At 43.5% G+C, this 13,037-nt stretch overlaps 1 protein-coding gene across 3 annotated transcripts in view; it reads right to left on the reverse strand.

Moving 5' to 3' along the window:
• LIN9 (lin-9 DREAM MuvB core complex component) overlaps positions 1-13,037 on the reverse strand; it is a 64,096-nt gene that overhangs the window by 21,932 nt on the left and 29,127 nt on the right. For all 3 annotated transcript variants that reach the window (XM_054022764.1, XM_054022765.1, XM_054022766.1), the window contains 5 exons: positions 9,097-9,222; positions 4,124-4,281; positions 2,777-2,910; positions 634-753; positions 354-455 (listed from right to left, as the gene is read on the reverse strand). In XM_054022764.1, the coding sequence (XP_053878739.1) occupies positions 354-455; positions 634-753; positions 2,777-2,910; positions 4,124-4,281; positions 9,097-9,222 (640 nt within the window). The remainder of the gene's footprint in view (positions 1-353; positions 456-633; positions 754-2,776; positions 2,911-4,123; positions 4,282-9,096; positions 9,223-13,037) is intronic.

Genomic DNA, 13,037 nt, shown 5'->3' on the forward strand with positions numbered 1-13,037 from the left:
GTTCTCAAAGTGAGCAGGACATCCTACTAGTTGCCCTGGCTTAGTGGATGGGATGTGTCAAATACTTTTTTTTAAAAAAAGGATATATCAATACCATGCAATGTGAAAATTAAAATCTTAAAAAGCAGTAACTGACAAAACAGTACTTACAAAGAAGTTCTACATATAGGAAAAAAACCCATCAACATGTCAAAACAAAGATTTTGACTAATAACTCATGATAAGTTCCTTTTTGATATTAGCAAGCCTCTTATGAATTAGTATCTAGTGTGAGTTAACCACGTAAGAGTTCAACACAATAGATGTAAAAAGGCCAATGCACATACAATTAAAAGAAGAGCAGTAACACTCACCACTTGGATAAGAAATTCTACTGGAAAACCACCTAGTGTTTCGCTATCTGAGCCTGAAATTTTGTTTTTCCAAGAGGATTGTCCTAATAAAGGATCACTGTCCTATACAAGAAAGAAAGTTGCATTTAACAACTTATTTCTAGAAAAATTAAAAAAAAAAAAAATTTATCTTGTTAAATATCCTCAGGTAATTCATTTCAATAATATACTGAATTACTATATTAATGTTTCATAACATTGAATTATTAAGCAATGACATTTTCTAGTACATATTACTTACTGTTATTGGAGACTGGAGTGAAGGTGTGTAGTGTAATCGAGGAGGGGTCATGAAGAATCTAGAAGGCCGCTGTTTTTGTCCAAAAGCAGTAATTGGCATAGTTTCATGAGGCTCATTGCTCTGTTAAGATAGAAAAAGGAAAAAACAACTATTCCAGGGCGACTTTAAAGAGACTAAAAGTTTTACACACCTCTTGAACATCACAAACCCATGGATTTATATTTCAGACTAAAACATGTTAAGAGGGTTGGTAGGCTAGCATTAATGTAATACACTGCTTTAGAAAGATCAAGCTTAAGATACTCCCTTCCCTCAATCCTTCGCTTCCAGGCTACAATGGATGGAGAACATCACATAGATAACCTTTCCTAGGGTGACCAGATGTCCCGATTTTATAGGGACAGTCCCGATATTTGGGGCTTTTTCTTATATAGGTGCCAATTACCCCCCACTCCCGTCCCGATTTTTCACATTTGCTATCTGGTCACCCTAACCTTTCCTTCCCAGTAAAAGGGGATATGTGGCACTGCATCAGGGAATGCAATAATATTTTGAAAGGATGCTCCACTTTCCTCATTGAAGCAGTCGTAGATCAACACTGGAAACAAGTAGGAAGATGCACAAGACTGCCAGAACAGAACCTGATCTGTTAAACACCTACAGTTGTGTTTGACACTTTAGAAGATACAAAGAAAAACATGGTCCCTGCTCTAAAGATCTTACAATCTAGTCTAGATCAACTCATAAGGCAGGAAAATTCCTTTAATTGCACGTACACCAGTCAGGTAAGGTAAGATAACCCCCGAATTACATTTCAGTCCAAGGCACTTTTATTGTGATAAAAGGATCTGAAACAAGAGCGAAACAACTTTATAACACTTGGTCCCAGTCATCAGAGGCATTTCCAGTTTTCAGCAAGTTGGGAGAGGACAGGACAGGAAAGAGCCTTCCCACTGTGTAGCCTTTCCCCTAGGATATCTGCCAGAATCCCATGGAAGAACTCCCTTTGAGGTTTTATTGTAACCATAGGTGATGGGTGAAACCCTCCTTCAGGGAGGCTAGCCCCGGCTCCACCCCTTCCACCCCAGGCCTGAGCTCAGAGGCCCACCCCCTCCCTGTGGCTGGAGGTGCCCCAGCTGAACTGCTGCGGCCCAACCCCTGGGCCTGCCCAAGCACTGGCCCGAGCATCAAGCTCCAGGAAGATGGGGGTGAGGAGGGATGCAGTGGGCAGCCTCATAGAGGAGGAAAGTGGAGGGACGGAGTGGGAGGCGGCGGGGTGTGTGTGTCTTGCAGGGGTGTGGGGTGGATAAGGGATGTGGTGAGTCGGGGGGGGGGGATCTCACAGGGGAGGAGGGTGGAGGAAAAGAGTGACTCATAAGGCAGTGGCAGGCAGTGGGGGCTTCAAGGAAGAGGCGGAGCAGGTAGGGGAAGATGGAGAGTGCAGGCAGGGCCACCAGGGCCCAGGTGTCTGGCAGCGGGGTCCACGGTGGCTGCATCACGAGCCTCCCCATGCCTATTGTACCCGCCGCTCATGATTGTAACCCTTATTTTGTTTCCTACTGAGCTTAGGATAACCCATAGTTCCCAAATGTGATCACCTGATTCATGGTCATATGACTACGGTATGTTCAGACCGGAATGCCTGGTCTTAAAGGACCTAAGGACTGTAACAGGTATACTGGGATGCAAGCATCTGCCCCATGGCCCAGTGCCCTATTACAATGGGGTACGAGGAAGTTTAAAGGAAAAACTGTTGACCTTCAATGCAGGTCAAGGTAAAGCCTTTACACACAACTGTCTCAACCTGAAGGTTTGTGCACATCTCCCTGGGCAAAGACAGCCATAAGACAGACAGCAGGGAAACGGGGAACCTGAAATTATATTAAAGATCAAATTCTCCCCTCAAATATATCTGTGCAACTCTCAATAAAGATATTAAAATAGCAAGAATTTATTTACAAAAAGATACTTTAATGGTAATTTTCTATGCGTTTGGTGTGTCTTTTTCTTGATTTATGGCTAACAGCCTCTGGATTTTATTCCTGTACCATCTTTGGCTTAATTTAAATATACAAATTGGCATATTTTGGAAAAAATCATTTTACATTCCAGTTAGTTTCACAAATGGGTAAATAATACTTACAAGAACTTCATAATCTGGGACTGTATGTGTTCCAAGCCCTGTCCGGTCAAAAGTTACTCTGTAAGTAGCATTAAGTGTGTCTACAGCATCTATCTGTCCAGTGAACAGTCCATCATGGACACCACGCAACCGTGCTAGGAAAGGAAAAACAAATATCAAAAATATTTATTTGAGGAAGATCGATGTTAAGAAGTCTTTTGCAAGTAAGCACTGGCAATATACAGAATACCTCGGATGGCATATTCAGTACAACACGTACACATTAACGAAAAACACTGTAAACACTGAAAACTCAATCACTGTCAAGCTTTAATCATAATTTAACTTTACAGGTCAAATGTAATATTTAAAAAACACAATCACCACCACAGGAATCAATTTGAAAAGAATTTTTGCTTCATAACCAGTACCATCTACTACTTTGATTTTATAGAAAAAATTGATTTCTAAAAGTTTTAGAACACTAATTCTGCCCCTTTGCTCACTGCCACTGATAACACAATTCTTAATTTTCACTTAATACATTGTTAAGTTATTATTTAAGCACTAGGGACCAAACAGCTCCAGTATGGAGTTACAGGAGACTATGGAAATGGCTACTGTGATGTTATTTTTGTTTTTATTTATTATTTGTATTGCTATAGCGCCTAGGAGACCTACTCCTGGACCAGGACCCCATTGTGCTAGGAAAAAGATGTTCTCTGCCCCAAGGAGCTTACAATTTAAGTGTAAGACAAGAGACAACAGACTGACCATGGAGTACAAGGAAACAATACTGGTCAGCATGATAGACTGTCTCAGCACACCAGCAGCCTAACCATTGTCAAATTTTTGTAGGTATCATGGCAAAGGAGAGTTTTGAAGAGGGATCTGAAGGTAGATAATGAAGTAGCTTTGTAGATGTTTATGCGAACGCCTCCCAAGGGCGTTACATTGGTGCCTGTGTGTCTGCTCTTCAACAAGAGTTAATGTTTGGACAATGACACCTAGTAATGGATTGTTTAAGATTTAATGCTTAAAGGTCCAGATTAGGGACTGCAGAGCTATAAGTATTTAAACTGTTGTCTTTTCAGGATATGATGAACTGTCTGGATTTTTAAATAAATTAGATCACTTACAACTGACATAGTAGTAGTAATAAAATTATTAGTTATATGGATGTTTACATCTTCAAACCATGCTACTTCTTTAGAAGCATTAACTAATTCTCAAAACTTCCCACAGTGAATTAAGAAAGGTAAAAACAAAATCTTAATTCAAAAAACGAAATAATTAACTTATCTGAGATGTGTGTTAGTGGGCAGTATTTACTGATATATTTGCAAAAATATTTGTTTTTAAAATTACCTGTAACTTTTGTTCCTATAACAAGTGGTAATGGAATTTCATCTGGAAGATCCTTAAATTGTGAAATATCTGCAACTTTCCGCTGTTGTAAAAGTCGGATTTTCTGCCGTTTCTGTTTTAATGCTGACCTCTCCTCCTCAAAGAATGCAGAAGAACATCTATAATACAAGTAAAGTAAAACTACATATTTATAGACTCCAAGGCCAGATGGGACCATTGTGATCATCTAGTCTGACCTCCTGTATAATATAGGCCCATAGAATTCTCTAATTAATTCTTAGAACATATTTAGAGAAACATCCAATATTGATTTTAAAATTGCCAGTAATGGAAAATACACCACAATCTTTGCTAAAAACTGTTCCAGTCGTTAAATACCCTCACAGTTAAATATTTACTCCTTATTTTTTCCAGTCTGAACTTGTCTAGCTTTAACTTCCAGCCTTTGGAGTGTGTGCTAGACTGAAGAGACCATTATCAAATTTTTGTTCCCCAGGTAGGTATTTACAGACTATAATCAATCACCCCATAACTTTATCTTTGTTAAGCTAAACAGACAGACTCAAGGAGCTCAATCACTATAAGGCAGATTTCTAATCTTTTACTCATTCTTGTGGCTCTTTTCTGAACCCTCTCCAACTTATCAACATCCTTCTTGCATTGTGGACACCAGAACTGGACACAGTATTCCAGCAGCAGTTGCATCAGTACCAAATATAGCAGTAAAATAAAAAACGGTTACTCACCTTCCTGTAACTGTTGTTCTTCGACATGTGTTGTTCATGTCCATTCCAACCAAGTGTGTGCGTGCACACGTGCACGGCAGCTGGAAAATTTCCCCCCTAGCAGTATCTGTTGGGTTGGTCTGGGCACTCCTTGGAATGGTGCCTTCCTGGTGCTCAAAATAGGGCCCTACCAAACCACCCCCCCCAGTTGTCGGACATGTGGGTATAGCCTGTCAAGACCTTTCAGGAAATGGCTGACCATACGGTTGGCAAAGACCGACTGGCCCTCTGCACCTGGATGGAAGGCAGAGATGGCAGCCAACTGAACCCTTACTGATGACATAGACAGTCCTTGCTGCTTGAAGTGAAGACGGTAGTCCAGTATGAGTGGCACAGAGGCGAGCGTCGAGGATGAAAGATGCTGTCAGCCAGATTGATAATCTCTTCCACTTGGCAAGGTAGGTAGCCCTGGTGGAGGGTTTCCTGCTGCCAAGGAGGACTTGTCCAGGAACCCTGTCTCATGACAACCCCGGTAGCCATCACCCGAATAGCTGCATCAGCCCTATCCAGAGCGGCCTGCAGTGAAGCTCGGGAGATGAACTTGCCCTCCTCAACCAGAGCCAAGAATTCAGTGTGGGAGTTCTGTGGCAGCAGCTCTGCGAACTTAGCCATTGCCCCGCATGTATTGTAGCAGTACCTGCTGACAATGGCCTGCTGATTAGAAATGCGGAGCTGCAAGCCGCTAGTGGAGTAGACATTTCTCCCTAAAAAGGTCGAGTTGTTTCGCCTCCCGATTCTTTGGGGAGGGGCCTTGGTAGCCTAGCGCTCGTGTTGGTTAGCAGAATCCACAACCAGGGAATCTGGTGGAGGATAGGTATACAAGTGCTCATAGCCCCTGGATGGCACAAAATAGCATCTTTTATTGTGCTTAGCCGTAGGGAGCAACAGAGCTGGGGTCTGCCACAAGGTTTTTGTGGTGTCGGCAATGGTCTTTATGAGGGGTAGCACAATACGTGCAGGTCCAGAGGGGATGAGAATATCCACCTTTGGATCTGCGTCCTCCACTACTTCCTCTGCCTAAATGCCCAGGCTCTGGGCAGCCCTCCTCAGCAATTGCTGTAGGACCCTATTGTCCTCCAGGGTCGGGGCTACTGAAGTGCCCGTCAACGCCTCATCCGGAGAAGAAGAGGAAGAGACCTCCGCATGGAGTGGCTGCTCTCTTCCCTCCACACCCAAGGGGTCCCGTGGCACTTGGGGATCCTGGACTGGAGCGGACGCGAATGGTGCCGTGCCCTCGGTGCCAAGGTTGCTGAAGCTGGAACCGATGATGTCAAGGCTGTTGTTGGTGCCAAGTCATTGGCGCTGATGCTGCAGGGGTTGGGATGGTGGCATCAGGGAACGATGGATCTACCCCCAATCCTGCCGATGCCAACAGTGCCGGAGGTGGTACAAAAGTGGCTCAGGCCACCGATGCCGCCCTGGAATGCGACCCTTGGCTCCGCCCTTGGGCTTGGTGAAAAGTCCAGGGAGTCCAAAAGGGCCACTGTGCTGGGGGCTGTCGCTATGTGGGCCACAGTGCCAAGTAAGGTTGCAGGTCTCATGACGACCTGGACCACCTGCTTCTGCTCCGACGAGATCGGTAGGAGTCCAACTCTGACGTCTCCAAAAAGGAGGACCCCGGAGGAGTGGTACTTCAAGGTGCCGAGAGTCTGCGCCGAGGGCTCAGGGACTGACGAGGTTGCTGACGCTGTTTTGGTGCCGGGGAGCTGTGCCCCAGGGATGAGATGCCAGGATATCATTGAGGGTTTTCCCCTTGATAGTGCTGGGGGAGTGACCGGTGCTGGTGACCTATCCCATCTAGGCAGGGAGAATGGTGCCACGAGCTGGAGCAGGTACCGGGCTGCCTCGAATGCCTCCAGGGTTGACGGGAGGTATAGTTGTCGGCTTGGCCTCGGTGAGCGAGAAGGGTCTGGACTCAACCACCCTTCCATGGAGGCAGGAGTCAACACGACTGTCTCTGGCAGTGGGGCCGAAGTAGCGTGGCCCGACTCGGGTCTCACATGGCCAGTTCCTTGGGTCTAGCTTGGGGGTGAAGGGTGGAGGAGAGAAGACGACCCCTCTCCAGCCTCCTGTTTTGCGGCACTGGTGATTGAGACTGGTGCCTGCCTGTGGCATGTAAGGTGTGAGTGGAGCCATGATGGTGCAGAGAGTCCTTGTCTTTACTTGGTACTGATCCCTGTGCTGACGGGGCCAGGGCACTGTGTACTGAGGAGGAGGCAAGTGGCGCCAGGTCTGCCGATCCAAGGTCAGACTGGGCCAGAGTGCTGCTTCCATTAGTAGACTCTTCAGGCGCTGATCTCTATCTTTCAGTGTCCTGGGGCGAAACACCCTGTAGATCCTACAGCGATCCTTTTAATGGCTCTCCCCAAAACACTTCAAACATGAAGTGTGAGGATCGCTTCTGGGCATACACTTGCCACAGACTTTACAGGCTTTGAAACCAGGAGACTGCAGCATACCCTTGCGCCAGGATAGTGGTGGAGGGGAACCCCAACCCCCCCCCCACCCCGCACCCAAAGGAAACGTAAGAATTAAGTACCTACTAACTACTTAACGCTAACTACAAAAACTGATTAACTATATACAGACTGCTAAATGCGCTTGTCAGGACAAGAGCAAAGGGAAGTTCCAGCTAACCATCACTGGCGGTAAGTAGGAACTGGGGGTGGTGGGTCGGTAGGGCCCTATATTGAGTGCCAGGAAGGCGCCACTCCAGGAGGCGTGTGGACTGACACGACGGATGCTGCAGGGGAAAATTCTTGTGGCTGCTGTGCACACGGGCACACACACCTGATTGGAATGGACATGAACAAGCACTTGAAGAACCTCTGTTTTCCTATTCAAGATTTCCATATTTATGCATCCAAGGATCACATTAGCCCTTGTGGTCACAGCATCATAGTGAGGAATCATGTTTACCCGATTACCCCCTGCAACGCCCAAATCTTTTACAGAATTACTGCTTTCCAGGATAGAGTCCCCAATGTGTAAGTATGACCTGCATTCTTTGTTCCTAGATGTATACATTTACAGTTAGCCATAACATGTTATCTGCTTGCGGTTAGCTTACCAAGTGATCCAGATTGCACCGTATCAGTTATTTATCACTCTCCCAATTTTTTTGTTATCTGCAAACTTCATCAGTGATGACTTTATGTTTTCTTTCAGGTCATTGATAAAAATGGTAAATAGCATAGGGCCAAGCACCGATACTTGTGGGACCCCACTAGAAACACACCTGCTCAATGATGATTTTCCATTTTTCTATGTTTGAGATCTAACAGTTAGCCAGCATTTAACGGTTATTATAGTTTTTTAATCAAATGTTATGCAGTACTAAATCAAATAACTTACAGAAATTTAAGAATATTACGTCAATACTATTACCTTTAGCGACCAAACTTGTAATCTCACCAAAAAAGATATCAAGTTAGTTTGACAAGACCTATTTTCCATAAACCCATGTTGATTGGCATTTATTATATTACTTTCCTTTAATTTTTTATTAATCAAATCCCATATGAGCTACTCTATTATTTTGCCCAGGAGCTAAGTCAGACTGATAGGCTGATAATTACCCAGGTCATCCTGTTTACCCTTTTTAAATATTGGTACAACATAAGATTTCTTCCAGTCTTCTGGAACTTCCCCAGTATTCCAAGACATTACTAATGGTCCAATGAGTTCCACAGCGAGCTCTTTTAAAACTCTTGGATGCAAGTTATTCGGACCTTCTGATTTAAAAATGTCTAACTTCATTGGCTGCTGTTTAACATCATAGTTAAACTCAAAACTGAAAATACACATATATGGAGAGATTTAAGAAGTTGTGCTGTAGAAAATAGCTTGGGCTCCATTACCAGATAACACTGGAACATGAGAGATAATTATTCCACCATTTTTTCATCCTGTTTTGCAAGGGCCCAATGATCTGTAGGTTTGGCAGCATTGTATGGGCTGGCCATACTCAAATAACTTACTTGGAATTTAAAAAATACAATTCCTATATCCATTTCATACATATACAGGTAAAGGCATGTTGCTTTATTCTCAATGACACTATATTGTCTATATTCAAAAGAAATGCAACCATATTTTAGTAAGATGATCCAGAAACGATTAAGAAAAAAATATTAATCCTCAGAAAAAGGAATGAAAAGTAAAATAAAATTATATATTTATTTTTACCTTCGTGGTTTTCCCATTAATCGTCTGATTTTTCCCCATTCCACTCTTGTTAATTTTCGCGTTTTCAGGTTTGGAAAAGACTCTTTCAGGCATACGCAGAAATCATTATCTCCCTCAAACAATGGTCTGTTAAAACACAAGTGACACTCCGTTAATTACAAACCTGTTAACTACATCCAGAAAACATCTGTCATGAGGAACTATGAAATCTCCATCCTCACAAGAAATGTGTGGAACAAAGTTACTGAAAATGTTAGTGTTCCTTGCAGAGGAATTTATACTTTACCTACTTGAAATTAAGTCAATTAAAAAAAAAAAAATGTACAAAATAGTTTTAGGAGCTACATTTGCACTTGAATCCTCCTACCAATATATATGGGTTACAATGAAATCACATTTTCTTTCTTTTTAAAATGTTTCTCTCCCTTGTTGCTGTGTGGGAAAACCCACAGAAACGGAGGCCCTGAACGTGCATTGTGACCCATGCACATGGATTGTTAAATCTGGGTGGATCCCCGCTGAATCAGCGAGACTCCATACAAGTGCAGCAGTCCACCTGCACAAATCACAGTAAAGGAGTGAGATTTTAGAGGAAAATGAGTGACTTACACAAAAGAGGTGTGAAAATGTCTATGCACAAGGTGCTGTCATATGCACTAAGTAAATAAATTGAGAAAGAAAAATATATTTTTTTATTCTAATCTCTTTCAAATATAGCATGGATTCTCAACTTGGGGTCACAAATAGGTCCAAAAGGGCTGAGACTACCCTGCTTTTTTCTATGGTTAGAAGGAAAGGGTTATCTATTGTAATGTGGGGTCATGGATGATATGAAAAAACTGAGAACCACTGAGTTATTGTAATCTTAGGTGTTTCTTGTATCAATAAAAAGTAAAAAATTTCAAACAGAAATATGATTTTTAAAATCAATGTAGCCCATTTAAATTGGATTAAAATATTTTACAATGGTTAGATTAAAATAACTAACAATGGTTGTATACTGAGTAACGTATTGGTACTTGACGAAGACATCTGTGCAATTTCTAATTCTTGCTTCACATAAAATATTTATATTAGTATTTATTATGTAAAAGAAAGGTCTAGATTATATCATTCATAACAAAATAGCTCATTCTAGAAAGTTTGTTAAAGGATAAGTTGTTTCTAAAACTACAATTGAGGCACTAATAAGTTTACAGGATGGCCATATATCTTAGTGGTATTTATTTCAAATGGTGACAAATTTACTTTGATAATCACCATTTGCAGAGCTAGGAGACTTTGGGAATTATCTACTACATACCTCACATTTCAGTTAACTAATGGACTGAACAATGATATTCATTATTATTACTAGTATAAGCTAAAAGTTCTTAAAGGGTCATTGTCAAGGATGGTGGAATACAAATGTTACTTACGCAAAAATATAACAGTAATTTGTTCCCAGTATCCCAGTAATACATTTAACAAGACCATTTGTTGGAAAAAAAGCCAACAACAACCCTGAAGGCTGTGAATTTAAAGCAAATTAAATAAGTGTAATTTTTATACCTATGACAGGCATATACATAATTCTTTTCCTCTGCTGTGCCTGACTGCTGAGTTCAGAGAATATTGTCTCAACAATCCTGACAGAAGCTATTCTGATTGAACATTGGAATACATTTATGTATCCTGAACAAATGCTAAGGAAAAATATTGGTTAACAACGATATGGTCTTTTATAGGGGGAGGGATAGCTCAGTGGTTTGAGCATTGGCTAAACCCAGGGTTGTGAGTTCAATTCTTGAGGAGGCCACTTAGGGATCTGGGGCAAAATCAGTACTTGGTCCTGCTAGTGAAGGCAGGGGGCTGGACTTGATGACCTTTCAAGGTCCCTTCCAGTTCTAGGAGATAGGATACCTCCATTTATTTATAAAACAAAAAGTGGCAAAGTATTGTTCTGGCTTGTTTTCCTATGGTGGGTTGCTAGTTTCACTGCCGGGTCACACCAGTTTTGAACAACACTCTAAGCTGCTACGGACTAATTTTCCAATGGTCTCGCATTTAGATTTGAACTGTTACAAATCTGTGACGGGATATACAAACCACACAGTAGGCAAGAAGGGGTTAAAGAGCAGCTTTGGACTCACGCAGCTCTGCCCCACTGCCCCTGCCGAGGTATGCCAATCTTGGAGGAGAAGACCTGAATTTCTCCCTTTTCAATTCAGAAGGCCCAGCCTGGGGCGGTGGACAGACCTGTAATCCTCAGTTCCCATGACAGAGAACCAAGCTATATTGACTGTGAACACAGAAAAGCAGGACAAACAGCTGGAAGATCCAGGTGGGGCAGAGAAGCTGGAAGAGCTCTTTATTTCTGTTAATTTATTTTCTCTTCCATTGTTACCTTGAGGACTGAGACTAGGGGGTTGTGAATATGAGCCCTCTGAGGAGAAGGTGGCCGCATTGTAGGAAGCAGCTCAGGGAAGAAACAAGAGGTCTGATGAGACAGACCTTAACTGCTTGCAACCACTTGCTGCAAGGGTCCCTCAGCTGGAACCTAGGGTAGAGGGAGGGACTGAATTCTCCTACAGCCTCACCATGAGGACTAGCCAGAAGACCCCAGGCACAAGGGCCCAGAAGGACTATTGGACCTGGACCAGGACTGTCAACCTGGTGTGAAGGCCTGGGACTACTGAGTGAAAACCCTGATTTATGCCAAAAAGAGTGAGACCAAAGGGGGCCATATCACAAGGCAAGAGGGGACCAATATCAGACTTCGGCAGCAGAACTACAAAGAACAAAACCCAGCAATGCTGCTCCTAGCCACAAAGTGGCCCCCAGCTGGTAAGTTACCTTGCCACAAGTGATGGAGAACGTAGGCATCTCTGCAGCCCCGCTAAAGGGTGTGATATTATGTGACATAAAAAAAAAAAAAATCCCGTACCCCCCTTAACAAGGTTGAGGCGGAGTCTAGAAGCCAGTCAGATCTGAACCCATTTCCAAGAGGGACAACTGCAGTTGTTGCAGCAGATAGCACAGCCGCACTGGCAGATGCAAGTGGTCCTTATCTGGCAGAGATTGATGCAGAAGGCGCAGATGAAACAACCACCCCCCAACATGACAGGGGTTCTATGGACTGTGCATATGGAGAGGTGTGGACTGTGGGCCTGCAACCAAAGCCAGGCTCCATTCACCTGCAATTTAATGGAAGTGGTGGAGATGTTGGACTTGAGGTGTAACCAGGATCAGGAATTAGGCCCTGCAGCAGAGCCAGACTCTGGGTAATCTAATGAGTTCCTTTTACTGTAGTAGACTGATTGGCTACACTGCCTGATTGGCTGAAAGAGTGAGCAGACCCGCTCTTGAGCGGAGGTAGAGCAGTTCAGTATCTATTCAAAGGATTTACCCACAGCTGCAATAGCTCCTGCCTGGACCCACTCCTGCTCCTGTGTTGCCTCACTCCAGGTAACCCGATTCTAACTCTGGGCTCCAAGTCCTGCCTCTGGCCCTGACCTGAGGCTCTGATATCTGGCTTCTGACTCCAGCTCTGACCCTGCACTCTGATTTCTGGTTATCAACTCCTTCTCCAACTATTATACTTGACTCCTGCTCTGACCACTAGGCATAACTGCCCACATCCCGGTCACTGACAGCCAGACTTTGGTCTGTGACCAGCTGATTGGCTCAGAGAAGGTCCCCAGAGAACTTTTTTTTCCCCCCACATTGTGTCCATGGGTATGTGAAGTTTACTCCATCCAGCAGGTTGAGCTGACAGTAGATCTCTACTGGTAGGACTGCCCCCAAGACTTGCTTATCCAGTCATCCTATGCCAGGATGGGGAATCCTTCATAGAAGTGTTGGGCTGATCACTTGTTGGAAGGAACCTTGGAGACCCAGGGTAGAGCTGACTTGGAACCGATAAAACTGGTAGGGCTTGGGGAAAAAGAGGATCCCAGTGA

The sequence above is a fragment of the Malaclemys terrapin genome, chromosome 3 (genome assembly GCF_027887155.1).
Source record: "Malaclemys terrapin pileata isolate rMalTer1 chromosome 3, rMalTer1.hap1, whole genome shotgun sequence".
Taxonomy (NCBI): Eukaryota; Metazoa; Chordata; order Testudines; family Emydidae; genus Malaclemys; species Malaclemys terrapin.